Source organism: Telopea speciosissima, chromosome 7 (genome assembly GCF_018873765.1).
Source record: "Telopea speciosissima isolate NSW1024214 ecotype Mountain lineage chromosome 7, Tspe_v1, whole genome shotgun sequence".
Lineage (NCBI taxonomy): Eukaryota > Viridiplantae > Streptophyta > Magnoliopsida > Proteales > Proteaceae > Telopea > Telopea speciosissima.
The window spans coordinates 20,229,701-20,254,303 of record NC_057922.1 but is presented as its reverse complement, the minus strand read 5'-3'; the positions used below and the strand labels follow the sequence as shown (position 1 = coordinate 20,254,303).

General features: G+C 38.3%; 2 protein-coding genes across 3 annotated transcripts; one reads left to right on the top strand and one right to left on the bottom strand.

Moving 5' to 3' along the window:
* The first annotated feature begins 5,429 nt into the window (after positions 1-5,429).
* On the top strand, positions 5,430-11,813 carry LOC122669687 (4-hydroxy-tetrahydrodipicolinate synthase, chloroplastic-like). The gene is made up of 3 exons (XM_043866516.1): positions 5,430-5,569; positions 9,031-9,114; positions 10,721-11,813. Exons 1-3 carry the CDS (start codon positions 5,484-5,486, stop codon positions 11,646-11,648), a joined length of 1,098 nt encoding a protein of 365 aa, XP_043722451.1. The 5' UTR covers positions 5,430-5,483; the 3' UTR covers positions 11,649-11,813.
* A 5,968-nt stretch (positions 11,814-17,781) lies between these two features.
* On the bottom strand, positions 17,782-21,250 carry LOC122667462 (exocyst complex component SEC15A). 2 transcript variants are annotated; one of them, XM_043863734.1, is made up of 3 exons: positions 21,155-21,250; positions 21,050-21,097; positions 17,782-20,399 (listed from the first exon to the last, which is right to left on the bottom strand). In XM_043863734.1, exon 3 carries the CDS (start codon positions 20,384-20,386, stop codon positions 18,017-18,019), a length of 2,370 nt encoding a protein of 789 aa, XP_043719669.1. In that variant the 5' UTR covers positions 20,387-20,399; positions 21,050-21,097; positions 21,155-21,250; the 3' UTR covers positions 17,782-18,016. The 2 variants fall into 2 exon arrangements, with proteins under 2 accessions (XP_043719669.1, XP_043719670.1); XM_043863735.1 differs by lacking the exon at positions 21,155-21,250 and having other exon boundaries at positions 17,782-20,401; positions 21,050-21,103.
* Between the last annotated feature and the right edge of the window lie 3,353 nt (positions 21,251-24,603).

The following is a 24,603-nucleotide window of genomic DNA, read 5'->3' as shown; positions in this document are numbered from 1 at the left end:
AATAAGGTTACAACATATTTTTCAACCACTTTGATTGCCCCAAAAAAATAAAAATCCCATTATATACAATATGTATGTGACTATAAAACATACCATATATTATACATCATACATAAGAACTACTAGGGCCAATCAAAGGCCAACCCGACCCAATCAGGGTCAACCAAGGTTAGGCTGGCTGAACCAGCAAGATTGGCCATGGGCTAAGAGAACCCAACCCAGCCTTAGACTGGGCTTGGCCTTGGCTGCGGTAGGGGAAAATTGCAGGAAGAGGTGCATATGCAGTTACCTTCTTCCCTCTTCAAGCAAATTCAACAACGTATGCAAGCTACAGAAGGCCAGACTACAGCAAGTGCCCGAGGGCTGGCTAGGTTTCTTAGCCTGGCCTGGCCCAGTTGCACCCCCTACTCATTGATATGTCTATTAAAAAGTGGACCAAACGTGGCGGCAAGACTTTGGCAGCATAATTATCTGGTCTTTGTTAACATTTAAAAAACAAAAAGAAGGAAAAAGAAACATAGACTAATTAAGAAATGGGCAAGGGTTTTTGGATTCGACTCCTCTACTTCCAAGACCGGTACTTCCATCCTACTTCTAAGCTTTGTGATGGTGACACCTGGCCTGGCAACCATCTAACGGTTGCAAGGCTGTGATTTTAGAATTAAAGTGAAAAACGGTTGGGAGATGGGATAAGTCACTTAAACCATTGTAAACCCACCCGACTGACCAGTACACTGACTCTCAAACCGGATTTGGCTTACTCTTCTTCCAATCGAGAGTAGTTAGGGTTACCAAAAATCCCAAATCACTTATCCTCTTCTTCTTCTTCCACCGAGCTCAATTCTCCTCTTCTCCATCGAGCTGCCATCTCTGAACTCCATTCCTTCAAATCCCCTGTTGCTCGGCCGACGAAGAAACTTCTCCCTACACCGAGCTACCTGACCCCTGTTGCTCACTCTACTTCCAATCAAGAGTTAGGGTTCCTGAAAATCCCAAATCACTTCTCCTGTTCTTCTTCTAACGAGCTCATTTCTCATATTCTCCACCAAGCTGTTGGCCGACGAATAAACTTCTCCCTTCTCTTCTCCTTTCATCCCTTTTCTATTGTTCCTTCTTTATTTTTTGGTCCATTTCGTTTTTGGGTGGAAGAGACTTGAGACTTTGAAGACTATGAATTTCTTTAATGGTGAATCGAGGGAGAAATGGTAAAGACTAAAAAAAGAAGAAGAAAAAAAATCCATTAAATTATTCAATTTATCATTGGAGGCTGGGACAACAGAAGACCATATCCTCTTCTTCAGAGTTCAGAACTTCAGACTCAGATCTGTTCTATTCGTAGCTATCAATTCCTTTTTGCTTTGCCTCTTCTTCCCTCTCTGTGCTTAATACCTATTGAATGTACATACTATTGGGGCTTTCTCCCTCTTTTCTAAGGAGTCAAAGTGAATAGATATAAAGTGAAACAGTGAAAGCCTACATGGGTTTAGTTTTTGAGAAACATAATCTGATATGAATCTCACAAAAATTTCCCAAATCCAAACCCAAACAAAAGTTATTCAAATTCATATATTTTCTTGTTTTTCGTCTTCTTCTTAGATTGAACCACAAACATTTTAATCGTGATCTGGATAGACCTAAATTTGGATCATGGATTTTGAGTCATTGAGAAGATAAATTGAAGAAAACCGCTGAAATTTGCAATTGATTCTTACCGGCCAATAAAAAGTTTGGAAGAGAAAAGCTTGGTTTTCAATATTTTAGATTTTTACAAAAGATAAAAGAGTGTAATCGAAAATGTGATACGGCTCCCACCTTCAATGTCCGTTGCTTGGACTCGAAGATTGAAAATTTCATTCAATTTTCACCCCAATTTTCTCAGGCATCACTCTTAGTCACATTGATTATTGTTTGAGAATCGAAATATGTTGATTCCTGCAATTTTTTTAGTTTTCTTCCCTCGTGTTATCATTGTACTCCTGTTTCGATCTTGGAACTGATCTCTCTATCTTAAAGGAGATTAGGGTTGACATGGTCGGATCACATTGATTTGCTTCTCTTTCTGTTGTTTTTCCTTGGGCCCTTCTCGGCCGGCTTTCTTGTCTGGTTTCAGTGGTTCTTCCGGCGAGGGAACCTTGTGAAGCTGAAAATCTGGCGGGGGGACGGATTTGAAGGAATGGTTTCAGTCATTTCAGGTGTTTGGTCTCAGTCACCTCTGTGGAAGAAGAAGAGAGCCGAAGTGGGAAAGTTCTCTTAACGAATGAACGAATGAACCCTAACTCTCGGTTTGGGGTTATGATACATTTTGGTTTTGGAAAGAGTGAACCGACCGATTCTGGTTTGGAATGAAACGGGTTTAAGGGAGTCTCTCTCTTCTCCCTCCCTAATTCACTTTAATTTGAATTTAAAAGATTTTCAACCGTTAGATATTTATCAGGCCAGGTGTTACGATCCTAGCTCACGGAAGTGGTTTTTTGAGCCATCAGGATCCTAGGTCTCTTATTTTTTTTTTTTTTTTGGGTGAATGGATCCTAGGTCTCTTACAAAGCATAGTTTGGTGTGATTTCTGATCTTCGGCTCTCCATTTATAATGTTCCTTTTGAAATCCCAATATTATAACTGCTGGAGTATTTGACGGACCATAACCGCTTCAATCAGAACGTGATAGACCTAACAAAACCGCTTCAGTCATGCTGCAACGAACTAACCATAATTACCTTGACCATATCCCTATAGGCCGACCAAGACTTTTGAACTGTTCTTTTATGGTCCAAAGGTCTCTTGAGCCCATAATTAACCGGCCCCGCCTATACACCAAAAAATGGGGTGTAAACAGTATGCAAATGATATATTATCTTCAAGTATGAGCTATAGTTTCCTAGACAGCCCACTTAGGAAGGGCTTTCTGTCTCAAATGGGCCCACACATTGGGGATCGAGAGACCCAAAGGTCCCTTGATCCTTGTAAAAATTCAGCCTAAGATGTTTTAGGAATATTTAGGTGTTTTGAGATGAATGTGTGGTAAAATTAATAAGGATAAAGTAGGGAATGATCATATTAGAATAGATTTGGGAGTAACTTTGATACATGATAAGTTATGAGAAGTCAATTAACGAGATTATTCATTAGACCATGAAAAACATACATTTGCAGGCCAGATGGCTCCTCCAATCATGGAGTGGAATTTGGCCATACTGCTGTACACATTATCAACAAGGCCTTTTTTAGCTAAAGAGTCAACAACAATATCGATTTCCCTAGGAATATTAAAAAACAAGCGAGCTCTAAAGTATGAGCTGAGCTGCTAACAGAATCTTTGATGCTGTTTTTGTCAAGTATAAAATGAGCTCATCAGAATTAGATAATACAAGAGGAGTGATCATGTTCAATTGAGGCCTTTGATGCTTTGATACAAAGGAGTAATTTGATTAAATTTGAAGGAGCTAAAAGAGCCATTGAGAGATCTAAAATAACTCTGGAAGAATTGGTGAGGAAAGACATGCATAGTTTAGTCTTGTATCAAGTATGACTTTGAATAGAGCTGAGTGATGGATAATGATCCATGTAGCCAATCCCATTTAGTTAGGACAAGTCCGAGTTGTTGATCCCAATACATTATTCCACGGCCACGGGTTAGACCATCATCTAGCCACATATTCAGATAGGTGTTTATTATTGAACCAATTCGGTTCTATGCTAGGGGTGATATGGCTGTGAGTCATCCATCACTACCTCACTAGAACCCATTTTTGCCTATTCAAGTTTGCCAGGTGGCAATAGCACTATCTCGTGATGACAACACAAATAACGTGCTGTTTAGATATTCGGATATTTATATAGATTTTTCCCTTAGCAACGCCACTCATTTGATTCTTCCACTGTTCGTGTGTTCCACTCTCTCCTCAGTCCTCATAGGAGTCATAGCCCGAGTCATAAGGTATCGCAGTCAGCAGAGTCGGCCAAAGAGCTGCCTTTCCGACGGTAAGTTTCCTCTCTTTATCTGAGCTTTAGAGCTGAGCGGTTGTTACTTATCATCGTCTTAGGTCTGAATGTTGGATAATTTTATTGTTATTGGTTTATGAAATTAGGTTTTAGTTTTCAAAGAGTAGGATGAACTCATTTTCATTGTTGCTGTGCTTTCTGTTGATTTCAGCTGTTGTTTATGCATTCTTCATCAAGTTTAGGTCAGGGTGATAGTCTGCGAATTCTCTTTTTAAGTATTATTTCAAACCAATTTGCTGATATTGGTCTTATTCATGAGTTTTTCATTGTTTTCTTGCGTATACTTGGATCTGGTTTCTGGAAAATTCAATTATCGTGCTCTAATTTCATTCTTGTCAACTCCTTTCACATTTCAACATTGGTTATATTCTCTTGTATGCCCATCCCACCTTTCCCACGAGGCTTTGTAGGCCCTATTGGCTTATAGGGTACACATTTGAGAACACATCTGATTTGGGTAGGTTGGTCCAATTTTCTTCATTTCTTCCTGTAATTTCTTGTAAGGTTTTGTTTCCCTTAAATCTTGATATAGGTCCTTTTTAAAAAAAAATAATAATTGAGAATTACTGTTATCTATAGTCTATTGCATGACTTGTTGAGGTTGGATGGCATTAATGTCGTAAATTAGTACATGAGTCTTTAATAAGCAGTTGAAGGCGGGAAATTTTTCTCCTTTAATGCTTCTACCTGCATGACATTCAAAAATGTCTTTTGATACTGAGGACATGCACTTGCAACACTCAGAAAAACTAAGCATTGTATGATAAATTTCTCTCACCCTGACACCTAGTGTGTGAAGGTGGCACTTATCCATGGTCAAAATGGAATTGTAAATGTTCCCTTTTATTCATTTGAAGGATTTTAGGCTCTTCCTTTCTCTTACTGTATTGGTGCTGTTCTACTTGTGTTTGTGAAATGTTCTAATAGGAGGTTAACTCTTTGTACCTACGAAATGAAAACTCTGAAAACGTTTTAGCTTCATCTCTCTCTTAAGATGATAGTTCTGTAGTTTTCCTTCCCTATTTTAACTTCTCACATTAGATCTATTCATGGAAACTTCAACACTGTTTTACACCAACATACTTGAATAATCTGTTTTACATCACACCACCATTATTATCCTAGAGACTTGCTTCAAGCCCACAATCACTTCTTACTGGATGTTCTCTTCATTTTCCCGTCAATACTAAAGAACCTCCATTATCTACTAGAGTAGCTACACACTTGTTTGGTTTCTTCCACTCTCTTACAAGACATACCTGTCAACAATTGAATTGTAGGAGGAACATGTGAACCCATAACATGTAGCTTTTGGCTAGAAAGCATCTGGTTATTATTAATTTATTGTTATATTTTTATGTTGTTTTTGTTATTATTTATTTATTGTTTTTGTTTTCATGCTATCTTATTATTGTGTTTGTTCCTCACAGATTGTTGTAGTTGGAACTCATCAAACTGTCAGTGTTCTCAATCTGTCTCACCAGATGTGTTCGTTGAAGAGCTATAATGTTTGTTTAAGAGAGTCAACCTTACAGCTTCCCACTTTCATAAACACTAGTAACCGTAAGAGGTACCTCTCTCTCTCTCTCTATATATATATATATATAAGGGAAATTTACATTTACCCCCCTATAGTTTGAATCTATTACGTCTACCACCCCTAAAAATTTATCTATTTCAAAAACCTCCGCTGTATTTTGAAAAAAGCTTACAACCGTTAGATTAGAACAGTTAAGTGATGATGTCATCGCTCAATTTTAATCTAAATGCCCATAATGCCCTTAATAACACCTCATTCCTTATTTACCCCATTTGGAATGAAATGATATTACTTTTTTACCCCCATTAGGGATGAAGCAAAGCATCATCTTCTCAAAATGAAAAAAAAAAGAAGAAAAAACAGAGGAGAGAAAACCTCCATCGCTGTTGAACAAATGAGAGAACCTCTACCACCATTCCCATCTCTGATCCACCGACACCACCATCGCCGACGTCGCCATCACCATCGCTCATCATTCGTTGAGCACTTAAGCTTGAGACTTGAGTACCAAACGTTGTTGGAACCAAAACCTAGCAAGAGATTCCGGCGGGCGGCAACTGTAGCAAAGGATTCTGGCGGCAAAAGGAATCCAACAACCCATTCTGAGGTAATTATTGGGGTTTTTTCCCCCTTCCCTTTGCTCTTCTTCTTCCTCTATTCTTCTCCGGTTCTTCCTGTTCCTCTTCTCCTCCCTTTTTTTTTTTTTTTTTTTTCTCTTTTTCCCCTTGCTTTTCTTCCATGTTGGGCAGGTTTTTTTTTCTTTCTCTTCTTCGGTTCTTACCTCTTCTTCTTCTCATCTTTGGTTCTTCCACTTCCTCTTCCTCTTCTTTTAGAGTATGGGTTCCTCACTCGTTTTCTCCTTTCACCTTTTCATCTTCTTATTCCATCTCAGCTACAGGGTAACTGGTCAAAAGAGTTGCTGGACTTATACCTGCAGTGACAGTACCAGACGGGTGATCCGATCCCATTTCAGAATAGAAGGGGTTCAACAAGAGACTTGTGGATACCTAGGATTCGACCTTAAGTGCAGTAATCAGAGGAATACGATTTTAGAGCTTCCGTCTTCAGGAAGGTTTTGGTTACAAGAGATCGATTATACCAAACAGGAGATAGGCATTGTCGACCTACATAACTGCCTTTGGGGAAATTACATTCGTTGAATCTCTCTGGTTCACCTTTCAGGGGAGTTTACTACGAGAACTATATGCTGCTCAAGTGTTCGACGAAGTTGACGGTGGTTTCTGCTCCTCCGTTGAAGCATATAGATGTGTGAGTAATTTGAGTTATAAGGTTTGGGCTACGGCTTCAGAGATGGATGCGTTGATGATGTTGTTGATGGGTTGCAAGGTGAGTTCGACAGTGTCAGTTCCGGTTCCGGTTCCTTGGGCAGCGACGGTGAAGATGGTTTCGTCGTACGGAACGGAAGAAGATACCTGTCGCCGGAGCAGTAGGTGCTCCCAAATAGGAAAGGGCAAAACTGTCTTTTCAAATTAAAACTAACAGAGTAGCACTCAGGGGTACAGATGTAATTAGGAATTTTTCAGGGGTGGTAGGCGTAATAGATTCAAACTACAGGGGTGGGAAATGTAAATTTCCATACATATAATATTTCACTTATTTCCTGAAGATTTTTTTGCCTTTATGTTTAAGACTTAAATGTAGTTATTACCTTTTTCCTCTGGAAAATTTCAGATTATATAAACTTGGTAATCTGATATAGAAAGATACTTTGGCCTTTCAATTTCAGTATTATCTATTCTGTTATGATTGAGTTTCGAATTTGATTCATAGATACTGGTACATATTAGGATCCGTAGGAATATCAACTGGTTTTGCAGCAAGCATACCAGTTTCAGTCAAGAGGTCTAACACATACTTTCTTTGGGACAGGCTGGTTCCCTTTTTTACTTCTGATAACCTCAATCCCAAGGAAGTAGTGAAGCTGGTCCAAATCTTTAGTCTGAAAATGCCCCTGCAAATAACTTTTCACCTCCTTGATCCCATTCTCATAATTTCCTGACACAATGATGTCATCAATATAAACAACAAGAACGACCAATTTCTCTCCTTGGCGGCGAACAAATACAAAATGGTCTTTAAGAAGCACTAAGAAAAACCAAAACCAGTCACATTGGAACTAAACTTCTCGAACCATGCTCGGAGAGACTGTTTCAACCCATAAATGGCCTTGTGCAGTCTACACACACGTCCACTATTCTCCCCCTGAGAAACATACCCGGGAGGTTGCTCCAAATAGACCTCTTCGAGTAAGTCACCATAAAGAAAAGCAGTTTTAATGTCCAACTTGTATAAGGGCCAATAATGAGGCGAACAGAATTCAGCCTAGCCACAGGAGAGAAGGTCTCAAAATAGTCAACACCATAGGTTTGGGTGTATCCCTTAGCAACAAGGCGGGCTTTTAGCTTCTCAACAGATCCATTAAAATGATACTTAATAGTGTACACCCACCGACACTTGACCAGGTCTTTACCAGGAGGTAAATCCACCAACTCCCATGTATGGCAAGTTAATAAGGCATCCATTTCCACATCCATGGCTTGGTTCCAAGCAGGGATAGCAAGGGCCTCAGTGTGGGTGCGAGGAATGGTATAAGTGGACAAGGAAGTAGCAAGATGGCAGAATGGAAGATGAGATACAGAAACAAATTGCTCAATGGGATAGGCAACTAAAATTTTTTGAGTACATGAGCGTTTACCTTTCCGAATGGCAATAGGTAAGTCATCAGGATCCGGATCAGTTGGTAAGTCAGGAAGAGCAGGTAAGCTTGGATCTCCATCAAAGGTTGAGGATAGTGCAGGAAGCGATGTAGAGGGACCAGTATTATTTGTATGGAGCTGCCCAATGTGCCTCTTGAGCCGATACACCTGTAGTGGAGATGTGGATATGGGGACAAGAGTAGGAATGGGAGGAGGGTCAGACACAGCTAATGGATCATTAGGCACGGTAGGTTCATCAGAAAAATAAGATGTACTTTGTAAGCATACATGTCATACAAATGAATGATGGAGCTTTAAAATGAACAATAGAAGGGATGAGAGGATAAAAGGAAGAACCAACCATCATTATGCCCTCGATTGTACTATATATTAAAGTAAGAAAAGCATAATAGCTTTACTGACAAGAGCAGAAAACTAACCCTCTCTAGCTGTAACAAAGCAAAATGATCAATACCCTTAACTGTCATTGGCACTGCTGCAAAAACTCGTGAAATAGGGCATTTCCTATTCCTTCCTAACCCTCTTCGATTTTTGTTTTATCTGATCTATTTATTGATATGTCAGCTAATTTAATCAACTCTTCCTCCTTGGTTTTATTAACGATGAAGCTTTTTTATACCTTGCTTAGATTTTTTTGGGACCTTGGGAGGTGGTGATGGATGAAGTTGATTCTACCTTTTTGTTTGATGTGAGAAGTTTTGCTGCAAATTGTGGTCATTGTTTACTGAATATTTTACTATGGTTACTAAACAGGAGGAATGTAAGATGGTGTTCTCCACAAGCAGCCATTCTCCATGGTTTCCATCTTCCAATGCGCAGTCTTGAGGTTAAAAATAGGTAGTTCATTATAGATTTAACAGTGTATTCTCCTATATTGTGGTACATTTTATCACCATCTTTCTCACCAAACTCTTTTCATTACATCTCTTTTTATATTGACTTTGTAATTTTACTTAGTTGTTATGATTCTTGCATTTCTTTCCTATTATTCTATTGTTATTTTGGTCCATATCTTCTATAAATGGGACTGAGATTGAGCCTCTAATTAACCAATTCAGTACAATATGTTTCCGTATCTACAATTTTCTAAGAAGATTTATTACTTCAATTTTGAATGAGTGCTCTTTTTGTCTTTATCAGTTTCTGGATTTCCCCTTAATTTGATTACATGAACTGAATTAACTTTTACATCCAAACTTTTTTTTTATTGTATTTATTCTGGTATATTATTATGTGGAACAGTTCACACATTGTAGAGATTGCAAGTCCAAAAGCAATTGGAACCAAACAACTATTTTATTCTTCTCTTCAAAGTTCTTTGCACAATCTCTGATAAGATGCAATGAGCTTAAGTACAGTTACACCTCAAGACATCAAATAGTCAAAGAGGCTAAATGTTCTTTCTACAAATCAGAGTCCTGGGAGAAAAGACTTGAGAACATGAAACAGGAATATTTGATAAAGCCTTTGGAGAAAGTAGAATTAACTCCAACAACATACTGCTCTGTCATATACAGTGACATGGTCATGGTGTTAGACATGGATACCAGGCGTAAGACATTGACCTCATCAAAACTTAAAACCCAGCAAATTCTTGCAACATCTTACATATTACTGAGACATGTTTATGTCAAAATTTTGGGTACTTTACCTAATGATTAATTATGATAGATTTCTCTGCATGTATTTGACACCTGAGTGAGAGATGGTTAGATGCAGCCAAGTTTGAAAGGACGGAATGCCTTTGTTCATAGACTGATTGATAGTCTCCCTTAATGTCAGTCTAATTCTAAAGGTCACTTTATCTGTGGATACTTGATGAAAAGAAACATAACTAGAAGATGGACAGACTTGCCTATGTTATCTAAGGCCTATTAACAGCTAGAATTCGACATGTTTCAATCCATGCACCAATAATGTATTGCTTTTGGATCTCTGCTAAGTTATATTGCTTTATGTAGATTCAATTCATAGGAAAACATGTCGGTAGTTTAGATGTTCCATATAAACCATGAATTCATTCCTGAAAATATAATTAAAAATCACTTTGTTCACACACCCCAGTGTGTTCACGTAAGTGTTAACTGGGTTGCTTGTAATGCGTTTGATCAGTTGGTGTCTAGTATGTTCTCTTCTAAAATCATATAAGAATAGATATTCTTTGGAAGGGTGATGATGGAATTAAATAGGTTTTACTATAATAAGTGAGAAATGAAAGAAGCAACGCCATGCAAATTAGAATTGACAAGAAATGAAGGAATGGTGAATGTTGTAACAGATAAAAATATATTCATAATTGAATCAACAAAAATACGTGAAACACTGGAGTGCAGGAATCTCACACATTCTGTATACTGCTACTTTTGTTCTTTGGATGAATCAGTGTTGCATGTTTTTACTCATGCTCTATTCTGTTGCAAGATAATATTCCTTTTAACTGCAGGACATCGGTAGAGGAGATAAGGTCACTTCAATTAATCACTGCCATTAAGACCCCATATCTACCTGATGGCAGATTTGACCTTGAAGCTTATGATGCCTTGATGCATATGCAGATTTTAAATGGTGCTCAAGGCGTGATAGTGGGCGGCACAACAGGTGAAGGGCATCTCATGAGCTGGGATGAACACATCATGCTCATTGGACACACAGTTAATTGTTTTGGTGGATCGATAAAGGTGATTGGTAACACTGGAAGCAACTCAACAAGAGAAGCAATCCATGCCACCGAACAGGGTTTTGCTGTTGGGATGCATGCTGCCCTTCACATCAATCCTTATTATGGAAAGACATCCATGGAAGGTATGGTTGCTCATTTTGAGGCCGTTCTTCCTATGGGGCCTACGATTATCTACAATGTTCCATCTAGGACTGGTCAAGATATTCCTCCTCGGGTAATCCACACCATTGCACAAAGTACTAATATGGCTGGTGTTAAGGAATGCATGGGAAACGATAGAATCAAAGAGTACACAGATAATGGCATTGTGACATGGAGTGGCAACGATGATCAGTGTCATGATGCAAGATGGGGCTATTCAGCCACCGGAGTGGTATCTGTTGTTAGCAACTTGGTTCCAGGATTGATGCGAAAGCTAATGTCTGAGGGCCTGAACTCCACGCTGAATGCAAAGCTCATGCCTTTGATTGAGTGGTTGTTTCGTGAAGTTAATCCCATTGGCCTGAATACAACCCTAGCCCAACTTGGCATGATGAGGCCCGTCTTTCGGCTCCCTTATGTACCTCTTCCCCTAGCAAGAAGGGTGGAATTTGTGAATATAGTGAAGGAACTTGGACGTGAGAATTTTGTAGGCGATAAAGACGTACAAGTTCTTGATGATGATCAATTTGTCTTGGTGGGTCGGTATTAATTAGTATGTCCTGTTAATGCTGGTCGATTTACATTGTTTACAGGGATTTTGTTCACTCCAAATTGCCCATTTGTTAGGTACAATTGTGATACTGCACTATCATACTCCCTTTGTGGCATTGGGACTTATTTTGTGATCACAAGTATAGGCTACAATTTCTAAAAGCAACACAGGGCAAACAAGATATGAAAAAGTTGATAATTGCTTTTGTTTTCTTATGGGAGAGGGTTAAGCGGAATACAATTTCTTATGAATTATCATTTTCATTATGAAATGATTTGAGCCATTGATTTATATAAATATGTATTTAAACTATTAATGTGGGATTGTTTTCGCGTAAAACCCCAATAATTTCTCCTTCCACGTTGGAGTACACTTGGGAACTTGAAATCTTCATTCTTGGAGGCATTCTAATGCACAGAAACCGAATCAACCCAACTCCATAAGCACACACCATTTTTAATATTGAAAATCCCTCTAAGGCGAAAGGGAAAAACTATGGGACCTTATCCAGATAAAAATTTTCACTGTAATCAATAATGAGATTACAAATCTTCTCTCTAGTCAATGTTAGATGCTACCAAACTTGAAGAGAAAAATCATCCCCTTCTGATCACAAAGCAACTTACCAAACAAACATGAATTCACAACAATATGAAACTTTCACCTAAAAACTTGACATGACAAGAGAAAAATCATAAGAACTCCCTCTCTTTACTAACAGAGATCACATCGTAACTTAATACGAGGACCACAAGAGAGAGCACCTTCTTTCCTCTTCTTCTCTCCACTCACTCTCACAAAAATAAGAGAGAAAAAAAAAAAGTTTCTTTGCACCTTCATGACTTTCACTCTCCCTCTTTTTATAAACAAAAGAGAAAGAGAATGTTTTTCTTCTCCCCACTCACTCTCATGGAAATAAGAGAGAAAAATGTTTCTGTACTTTACCTACATGCCTCACTCTCCCTCTTTATAAACAAAAGAGAAGAGAAAGAGTGTGAAACAGTGACAGTGAGGTCTCACCGCCTCACCCATGCGGGCTCCACTCATAATTTTAGGAGGATCCCAACACAAATTACCTCAAAATAGTAGCAAAAACAGTAGTAGAACTTCACAGTCAATCACAGATATAGAATAGTGTTAGTTCAAAACTTTATCCTAATCATCATAATAGACAATCGTATGGCCTCATCCCCTTAATTTCAGATACCTTGAGACAGTTGAAACGATTCATCTTCAATCCTAGAACTAAATTTCTTACGTACTATGAGAAAAGCCTTCAAATGCAATCTGTAGATCATTAAGATTATTGAGCGTCGAGTTCCTCTGCAATGAGGCATCTGCCCAATGAGTGCCCAATGAGGTATCCAACGGCTGGGCTGGCTGGCACACATCCCTGAGTGCATTCAGTATGTTATTAACTTCATTGAACTAAACACATTTTCAAGGAATTATTAATTGCAACAAATAGCTCAATTCTTTCTTTAACAAAAATATTCTGAGATCTTTTACCAGAAGTCTCATAATATTTCCTTCAGTAAGGTAATGGCCAACAAGAAGTTACATGAGATGATGAGATAGAACTTGTTGACACATTTATCGAAAGGAAAATACTGTTTCTGTTAGTCAAAAAAATAATCACTTACCTCTAGGTTTAGTTTCCAGTTTCACCTTCCTCAATGGTTGGTTATGAAATCCTTTGCCTCTACCACAACTTGTAACTTCTTTAGTTTGTTTTACCAAAAAGTAAGATTATATATGGTTACTCCATGGTGCCTTCTCTGCTTCTCAGTCTTTGCTCTTTATGCTTTACCTTGAAAAGATCAGTACCATAGCCTGGCCGAGGCTTAAATCATATCACATCATAGCATATACTGTAATTGCTTTTGCTAGGAAGTCTGATCCTGGTCCTCAGCTGCCAACCATAAACCATTCTGTCCAAAAAAAAAAACAAAACCCAGCAGTGGTATATGGCATTGAGAATTCGAACCTAGTGCAGTAAGAGAAAATGAACTACCTAAAACAGAGGAATAATTGGGAATAAAATAATCATATTGAATCCATTGGAGGAATAATAGAAGAATTTGAGTTGACAATATGGCTATTTCCACTCAGAAAATGATAAATCGAATGTCAATATCAAGTTACTTATGTTGCTTCTTAATATACCGGCACAATATGCCTATAGCAGAGAAATTTATGCATGAAAAATGCTTATAGCTAGAAACCTATGCATGTAAAGCAAGCTCCTACGCATAACAGATCTTTGCCAGTAACAAGTAGTGTTTATCAGTCCCATGAGGGTAGGAAAGAGAAAAAAACTGTCTTCTCCATGATAACAGGAGACATACTTGCAGCAGCATTACGTTTTTGAACATATTTCTGTTGTTTAGTTGCCAGTCAGAAAGGTCACAGGCATCAAATTCTTCTCAGTGGTCATTAGAAACAATTTACATGCTCTTATGACTAACTTCCTCTGAATTGAAACATTTTCCTAGAGTAATCCACATGAGACAGATCCACAACACCACAGAGCTCAGAATGGCTCTAAATTAGGCTAAAAATGCATTTTTAAAAGAGGGCTCAGCTGGCCAAACAGACCTTAGTTGGCCTTGGTCTATAAATAGAGGGATCTTGAGCTCATTTAGAGCTCTTATTTCTGCTGGATCCGTGAGGAGAGAAAGAAGGGAGAAAGGAGAGAAAGAAGAGGAAGGAGAAGAAGAAAAATCTCTGAACCACCTTGAATCCTACACCCTGGGTTAAGCATACCATAGAAGCCATCTTCCTCGGATTTTCTTCAAAAGTCCAGGTGCCAGAAAACATTTGCATTGTTGCTCCTTTGCTGGCAAAATAATGTCGAAGCAAGCTGTGTTACTAATGCAAAACCAGCCCCAAACTAGAACTAGAAAGATATGTGCAGAAGCTCAGGATCATTAGAACAGAGAAAATTAGAGAACTTGGGAGAAATTTTATAGCTTGAAACAGAATGGTTAGCTTGACCTGATATTCAGGTAGAGTGGTCCTCTTGCTTATTAGAATCTACCCGCAAAATATCTCAGCAAACTGAGATCTAAACAAGGCTGCACACAGTGATCCTAGAGTAACTAGGAAAACAAAAAAGTTTTTTCTGGAAGTTGAATATTGGCTAATAATCCCCACTACTTTGGACCATAACCATGAGAGCTAATAACCAGAAGCTTGACAGATTAGGGACAATTCTATGCACTATTCAGTAAGTTACGAAACTAGGAAGCAAGCTGAGAATATGGGAGAAAACAGGGTTCCACAGACTACAATTAGATGTTAATAACTGACCTGGGAGGTGAATTATAAGGCAGTAGAATATTAAAGAAATAAAGTAGAACAAGGAATCCACCTGTATACATACATATTTGTAACTTTGATTCTAGACAGACTCAGATACTCATCTGGATTTACCAACACCTATTCCCGAACTGAAATTGAAAACCAGAACTAATACAACTAATCAAACGTGTAACCCAGCTTAAAAGGACTCCTATACCAACTGGTACTCTGCAGAAACAAATCATAGACTAACCCTGAAACAAAACCCAAACAATAGAAACTACTAGGACTCCATAATGAGATTTAAAAAAAAAAAAAAAAAAACTCCTAACTGCATAATCCAATACCAAACCTGTAATTAGATTACTGACAGAAAACCACTCGCAAGCCCAATTTCTCCTCCTTTTTCTTCCTCTTATCTGCATCAATTACTGCAGGCACAACCTGACAAGCTAAGACCTGATATCAAGCTTAAGTAACTATTTACAATGTTCTTTCACTGCTCCTTGGAAAGATTACCAGCAACAGATACAATCTTTCACCCTGTAAAAGGATTTTGCCAAAGAGAGATCTTGGAAACAGTGCGAACTTATATGACAGTAGTAACTCCTTACCCACCAACACACATGCAATAAACAATATATTTAATTAAAAGATAGATTTTAATTACCCAAAAATACCTTTGTTGCTCAACATTTGATGATTGCATGATGTTTATTAGGTAATCATTGTTGTGGCCTAACAGCAATGATGTGTTAGAAACCAAATGACCCTAGTCGATAAAGCTTGAGATACAGAATATTAATGATGGCTTCGAAGTTTCTTTTCCTGCAAGCTTTCTGGTCCTAATCATATCCTCCAAGCACACCAGCTTTGAGTTGAAAATATAATGTTTCTAAAAGCCCATATTTCCAACATCTATTGCTAATGGACCATAACACAACTGATTAGGAATCTTGCCATCCTTGCAAGTGCTAGTCCTCTTAATATTTATTTATTTCGTAACTAGTGAAAATATTCTATAAAGGGAAAATTGCCACTTCACAGTCTGTCAAGATAAGCTTCTCTTGATGGTCCACGTCTTTTGAGTGACGCAGATGGTTCATCTGGTCAAACTGAACAGTGGATGGGAAGCACCTTTCTAAGATTAACCAAATGTCAAATTCAGATCTTATCACCACTGCATGGCCCATCATCATAAGGCTTTATTCTTGCATTTTCAACAATCCAATCTAAATTTCCTGAAGTTGCCAAAGTAGAATTTTCAACCAACTTCCAAAGCTTTAAATCTTCATGTGGTTAAATTAGATTGAATTGAAACTTACAGGTTGATATCTTCTACGTGGCAGATATTTGGAGTGTCAATAGAGTCTAGGTATGCTGACCAGATAACCTTTCAAAGTAGGAAAATAGATAGATCCAGGCTAAGAACAAAAAGTTCTAGTCTAAAAAACAAGAAACAAAAAAAGAAGAAATCTTGAAGGTAAGACCACTCCAGAATAAAGAGAAAGCAGAAGCAGAATGACAATAAAAGAGGCAATTCATGTAGTAGAGGCCCACAATAAAACTGGGCCTAGGTATATCCAGTTTTTGTGAGATATTCAGATATGCTATTAGCCTTCTGCAGCATCTATTGAAACAAGATGGTCAACCTGGCTGATAACAGATGGGCCTCTCTGATGCAATCAGAAGACTGTATTTGCATTCTTTTTCAAATTAACCAACTCTACCATCAAAACGGCAAAAGTTTCATTGAACACAGGTTAAAGTTTCTTAATCAGAAAGAAAGCCTTGCAGATAAACTGAGACATTAGATCATGAATAATAATTAACATACAAGAGCTGTTGCCTTGCTGGGAATGAATTGAAACAGAAGATCAGGTAACAATCATTCATTAATATAAAAAGGCACATTAACCTTTGCAAGCAAAAAACTCGCAACCTGATTTTGATAATAAAAATAAAACTAACAAGGTAGAAAAGCTGGTGGCTATCAAGAGAAAGAGAACATCTGTGATCAACAATTCATTAACCAGTTAAAAAACCAAACATTTCAGTTCTTTTAAGTGCCAAACCAGATGTGAATTGAAGATTTCAACAATCCAACTTTGATTTTGGATATAAAAATAGAAAGATACACTAAGCACAATAACAAAAGTTAGAACCCAAAATATAACAAATTATTAAGTCAAGAGACTTTCATGAATGAAATTTTGAGATAATAATCCCTTCTGGATGCAAGATTAGTTGCCTAAATTTAGAAAGTAGTAAAGCCAGGTGAATCTTTATTTGGTATAATTGTAGCCTCAGAGTTATGAATTCAGACTTGCAGGAAGTTACCAATACTTCAGCATTTCACAAGGTCATACAGCTGATGAGCCTCAACATGCAAACTAAACCAATCTTCCACTGCAGTTTTGAGATTCAGGAGGAAGTTGTGTATGGAGAACAGTTGAATTCTACTCCCTACAGTATTGATAATAAAAATGTACTTACTGCACATACACAAGAGAAGCTTAATGGACACAATAATTCTGTCAATTAAAGGCAATCAGTGACTAAAGTCCAGGGTAAAGGTAATAAAAGAGGTCTTGTTCTCAATGTCACAAATACATCGGGTTTTCCATATTCAAAAACTCAATAAACAGTAAAAACATTGCCATTTGAATAATTACAGTTATAACACACACATGCCAAGACTAAGTAGGTCAAATGTGTTAGACGATATTGTATTCCCCCAAACACATCTGAGTTTTCTTCCACTTGCTAATCAAGGCCAATACATGAACATTCCGAACATTTGAAAATCTCAAGTCAGATCAGCATATACAAGCATGCTGGCCAAGCCATAACTCTTTTATAAATGTAAAATCATCCCCATTTGATCCTTAATTAAAGCTGTCAATTACTATTGAGAATAAACATAAAGAACAGGAAACAGAAGGAGAAGAGAATCCATTTAAATCTAGATAATTAGACGAAGGGGGGCAAAAGGAAAAAGAAAAACAAATAGAGGTGAAAGTGGATCTACATGTAACACTTGTCATATACTTCATGCATTCTCAATTGAAATCCCTCAGTCTTTTCTTCAGCATGTCCATTGACTTCTTCCGAGCATTTTGTTTAGTATTCCGACTTGAAAGGCTTCCAAACAGTCTATCTGGCGAGTCCTTAAATTTCTCACAAATGCTAGCGACCTTTTTATAGTCCAAAGCATTATAGTTTTTCTCCCTTATCACAGGGTTCATAAAGTTCTCAGGCTGGCTGCTCAAAAGAAGGTTAATCAGTTGCCGTGCTTGTATCAAGCAGTCTCTCAAACTACCTTCCTTGTGTATCTCACTCAAGCCAGTGCTTTGGAATCTATCCTCTGCAAAAGATTCTAAAAGTTTTAGATCATTGTCAATGCCCATGACTGCATTCACGTTGAACCTCTTGACACTGTCACTGAGAAAAGCTGACAAAATTGAGTTAGAGATGTGATCCAGGGCCCCACTCCCAACCTTGTACAGGGCATCCAATGGTAAGATTTGCTGAGCTGTGGACATCAGAGTCTCAAGGTAGAACACCACCTCATTTATATACTCATTTACATTCTGCGGAGCCTCCTCTGTTGTCCAATTGATATTGTCAGTAAGTTGCATAAATTCATCCAACTTAGTGTTCACTAGGTTTAACAAAGCATGATAGGCCTCATCCCTTGATGTCTTTAGGACCGACCTGGCATTTAAACTAGCATGAGTCCTCTCAATTGATCGTACAGGAATGCCACAATGTTGTGCTGCCTGTCGCAGAAAAAGATCACAAGCTCGCTCAAGAACAGAAATGTTCGCAGCCATCTGCATTGTTTGGGAAATACCCGTGGTGGGACTGTGGATTGCCTTCAATACAGCCTCATTCAAGACATCAATTAATAGCTTGTCCAGATATTTCTTTACAACATCATAGAAGTTCATGTGGCCCCCATAAGACAAGTAATTGACAGAATCTTCAATAAATGATCGGACAATGCGGCAGCAATCAGGAACAATGGCGGAGAAAGGTGCAATATATGGGAAAGCAGGAATTATATCTGAGGCTTGGAGATGGAATGCTAAAACATTCATATTGTATTCATATTCCTTCTTCATCACCATCTGCTCATAAGTTTCGTTGGCAAACACATCGACCATCTGTTGCCGACACTCTTCTAGAAGAAGCTCGTGGTATTTGTCTCTACTATTATCAAGAACCTCAAGTAGAGGACCTACCTGGTACCCATACCGTGTAAGAGTTGAACCTACAAGAGTGATATAGTCCTTGATCAGAAGTAGATGACTTGCAGTCTCCATACGGGAAAACTGCTCACCCAGCACAGCTGTCATCTTCGCAATAGCTGTATCCCATATTGTCTCCACCTGATTTGCTGATAATAGCCCTCCAGCTGTTCGTAGTATCCGGTCCTCCACTATAAAGTAACCAGCAATTTGAGCAAAAAAAGTTTGATGGGATTCTAGGAATGGTTGAATCGAGGATATTTGCAAGTCTGACTTTAGCTGCAACAACCGATTCTTGTAGTAGTATTCACGGAACTGATCTTGGATTCCAAGGCAAGTGTGGATGTGGTATGCCCGATAGACAGGTGTGAGATCAAACTTCAGAATTGAATCTTCATCAATTTCCTCCACATCTAAAGTGTACACACAATCTCCTAACCCCGATCGGCTCTGTTCCTCAGCTTCCCTTTGGCGAGCCCGCATTTCCTCATCCCTCTGACGGGCAGATGCTGCCTGTCCTATAGCCATCTGGCCGATTTCTCTAGCGGTGCTCCTAATGTGAACCAACCACTCATTAAACTCACTATTTACTCTCTTTTCAATATGCAATTTTATTGCTGGTATTTGCTTCTCAATAACCTTCCGCAGGGCCTTAACAGGAATATTTTGCAAAATGTTTTTCTCAATCAGGTCTAGAGTCTTCAGAGCAGGATAAAACCGACCTTCGGTTACATTTGCATTACACTTCACACACAGCTCTAGGACTTGCACACACACCGTTGACATCTTAATAGCCTCAGTCACATTCTTCTTGATTGAATATGACTCAAGAAGCTCCTCAAGTTTCAACAGAAGTTCACTACCAACCTCCTGGAGCCGGAAATTATCACTTGATAGCTCGCTCTTCAGCTCTTCAGCATCGACCAAGAGACCTCGGAGCTCATCAACAGCTAGAATAAATTCTTCATAGTGGAGCTTGCAAAGCTCCTCAATTTCAACTTCCTTCTTCTTCACAACATTCTTGAGCTGATGTGAGAGGGCCTCCGGTCTTCCCATCTCAAATGCATGCCTGACAATAGGACCTAGATCTTCCCCATTCCCAATTGAAGTTGCAAGTACCAAGTCTTCTCCCCCATCCCCATTCTCTGTAACAGTTCTCTTTTTGGTTTTTGCTTGCATGGTTCTGATCACACTCTGTATAATTGAGAAATTAATGGAACATACATCATTATTGAAGAATAAAATAGCAAGGTAAGTTTGAGCTCGTTCATACGGAAAAAAAAAACAAAAAAAAACTTTCAATTCCAAAATACTCCACTTAATAATGCAAATACAAAGAGAAAAGGAAAACCCAATAACAGAGTTTGGATAGTTTCCTTGAAATAAACTTGATATTCACCAAGAAGCACAATATGAAAGCAAAAGTAAGAAATTATTACTAAGAAAATTTGTAAAGGAAAAACCATTCTTGGGAGGATTTCTGCCATCTTAAATAGAAAAGAAATCAAATCAATCATAACCAGAAAATGAGACTAAATCAATCTAACCCAACAGAAAGTTCAGGGAAAAAAAAAAGAGGATTTTGATTACAATGAGTAGACATATTCAAATGGGTATTATTTCTAAACACCAAAATCCGACAATCCATTTGCAGAAGAGACAGAAAGGATCGAATCAATTCCAGTTAACACTATCCTATAACCTCAAGAACGACTACCCATTAATCAAAAACAATGAGAATGATGCATAGATTCCCTATTCAGAAAACCCATGAAGAAAAAAGGAAACAAATGTAGCGGTTCTACTCATAGGGCTATAAATCAGAGATAGAAAGAGACTTACTGATGAGCAGAGAAGGGCCTATCCTTCCTGGCAAGAACGTCGACAAAACTCAAAGAGGGAGGAGCTGAGAAGGGCTTATCCTTCCTAGCAAGAACGTCGTCAAACCCAAAGAGGAAATCATAAAAGCAGGAAAGAATGCCTGGTTGAACTACTCCAAATCCACAGCAGAGAGAGAAGCGAGAGTTTTTATTTTCTCTTTCGGTTCTTTTATTTAATAATTTCTCCCAACAACAATATCTATTTTCTACTTTTTAAAATGCAGAAAATTTTCTCTTAGATTGCTTAAAATATAACCATAGCGACCTTAACGAGGGTTTCCGATTTTACTGGTGGGGTGTCCACCTAAGTTTAGACCACTTCAGCAACCTCAAAAGTTTAAGAAATGAAATGATGCCTTAAATCATGCTACAGACATTCTTTCTCTATGTTCCATCATGTTCCCATCAGATCATATTTTAGTTCTTTACCAAAAAAAAAAAAATCATAGTTTACCTTGAGTAGAATTTTTCTTCCTCTGTTGGAATAGAGATATCTCTTCTCCAATGATGATGTGATCATCTGATTGAATTTTTGAAAATCTTTAGTTTTTATGGACCGGGTCTTCATTCAGCTATGGTCTTTTTCCTTGACTAAGGCCTTGGGATGGTCTTGAGAAGGTACATCGTAAGGGGTGGGGATCTTTATCTCCCCCAATACTGGGAGGGGGGCTGCTGTGCACATCGTGTGGTTGGGCACCACCCATGTGTGTACAGTGGGGCCCATTGTGCACACATGGGTAGTGCCCAGCCACATGATACGCACTGGACCGCCCCCAGTACTGGGGGCGATAATTTTCCAAGGGGTGGGGTATTATCGCCTTTGCCCAATGGGATGAGTATTAATTACCCTACGATGGTGGCTCTGAACCCCACCCTGTCGGTGAAGGAAAACTTTCCCTTAATTTTTATGTCATAAAAAAGGGCAGCTTTCCAAGATTGGACCAGACTCGAGAGTGATTTCTTGAACCCATTTTACCAAAAAAGAAAAAAGGACTTCTTGAACCCAAGCAAGGAGGGCAAGCTCAAGTTCAAACATAATTCAAAATTAGGTTTATCCGCTCTGCTCGTCTGAATGTAAAAAATGTGAAAAATGGAACTTTTATTGTAAAACAGGATTTTCCATTATTTGTTTTGATATAAAATACATAAATTAGTAAATAACATTTAATTTTGAAGACAAGAAAAAAAATTTCCATAATTTATTATTTAAAAGGAATTACACTAGGCTTGTAAATGGATCGGATTCGGCTCGGATAGTGCTATATCCGCATCCGCATCCGATTAGCTATCGGACAAATTCGGATAGTGCTAAACGGATACGGACACGGATACGGATCGGATATTTTATCCGTTTACATGTAAATATAGTTTTTCGGATAGCTATAACCTATTCGTATCCGCATCCGTTTAACTTTTGGACGGATTTGAATAGTGCTAAACAGATAAGGACACGGATATGGAAACGGATTTTGGCTATTCATTTACACCCCTAAATTACACTAACGAAACAAACATGGCCTAACCCTTTCCCAAATAAAAGATTTCAAATATACAACTAGTTTCGAGTTTTCTTGTGCTAGGTAGATTAACTGGTTAAAGTTTTTTTTTTAAAGCCAAAAACCAATAAATTTTTGAGAAAAGGAATGCCACCTGGTCGTGCAACGCGATGTGTACCTGTGATCAGACACAACTGTGTGTGAAATGACCAGTGGACCCCTAGAAAGGCAGAAAGTCCTAGGGGTAAACCGATCATTTTGCATGCGGCTATCTAGGCGTAGGTACATAATATGTTGTACGACCGGGTGGTGTTCGTTATCCCTAAGTTTTTTTTAAAAGAAAATCAATAAAGGAGCAACTCCCGCCAACCAAAGAAGGGAATACAAAAAAGCGAGGAGGATTAGGCCCCAAATCCTACACTAATTGAACTTGACGGCACCCTTAGCCAAAAAGTGAGCAATCCTATTAGAGGAACTGGGTACATAGAAATAATAATAATAATAATAGAATTATGGGGATAATGTCGTGCATAAGAGTGTAGGTAGTCCAATCTAACATCCAGTTATAACGGGCAAACTATTTGAGCATAGGGATGAAGTTCTCTGCACTAAGGGCACAGGGTGTACCCAGACACATGGGGGTGGGTGAAATGACCGCCCCCCCCCTATGACCCAAACCCTATCCATGTCTCGCCCCATGTGTTTGGCGCATGCAGAAGTGAGAACTCCCATGTGTTTGGCGCATGCAGAAGTGAGAACTATTTATTTTATTAACATAAGCTCGAGAAAGAAAACTACAGCTAGGTCAATGAAAGAAGTGGGTAAGCATTGAGTGAACCAAAGAGCGTCTAGGCATTGCATTGACGCTTCAAACTACATCTGAAAGCTCGCTACCGCGCCAAGTGGAAGGGTTCAAGAATTATTTGTATTTTGGAGATCTAATATCAACCTTATGGATGTATATGTTTCTGTTATATCTTTTAGGCCAAATATTCTTTGTGCCGGGGTATAGGATGTGCCTAGACACATGGGGATGGGCAAAATGACATCCTTACCGCTCTGAATGACATGCCCATGTATCTGGGCACAGACTGCGCTACAAGGATATTTTTTTTTATAGAAATTGAATATGAATGATGTTGTGAAAGTCTGGTTTTTGTTTTTGTGAATCAAACTCCTTATATATGATCTTAAAAGTTTATTTTGATTCAAGTATTGTTGCCTTTCTGGAGGTGTTAAAATCTGAAAATTTGTTCTCGGAATTGGAGCTCTATAGAGATGGACTACAAAATGAAATTTAGTTTGACTCATTTAATGATTGATGATTCTAATATTTGAATGAAATGGTGATTTAAGCACTTATATTGTTAGAACCAATTAGGAACCAAATAGTGAAACTGATTAGAATTCTCTCTCTCTCTCTCTCTCTCTCTCTCTCCCAAAAACTCTGTCCCTTCTCTTCATGATCACCCTCTCTCTCGATTCTGACCGAGAAGAGGGCCAGAATCCAGAACCAGACGAAACCGATTAATTGATTAGAACCAATTAGGAACCTGTTTTGTACCAATTATTAGGGTTTATGTATGGGTTATTGGGTATTTCACTTACTAATCTTTACATTTTATAGTTTTATCAAAGATTGTAGTGTATGGCCCCATATATTGGACCAAAAAAATAATGTCAATTGCAAGATGTTTTGGTCTTGGAATCGATTAAGAATTAGAACCACTTAAGAACTGGTACCGGACCATTCTATTATTAATCGACGAGATTAATTCTAAGGTTTGGAATCGATTAATTAATCAGAACAGTTCCAGTCCTTAGACCCAAAAAGGTGGAACCGATTAGAACCCATCATGATTAACTAAAGCAGTACCGATTGACACCCCTATTACAAATTTAACAGACATATTCAAGGATCGAGTTTTCCTTAAGCCACATTGATTCATTGAATGAGAATCCATTTGTTGCAGATTGAAGGATGGGCACCAAAGGGTATATTACGAGGGTATTTTGAGAT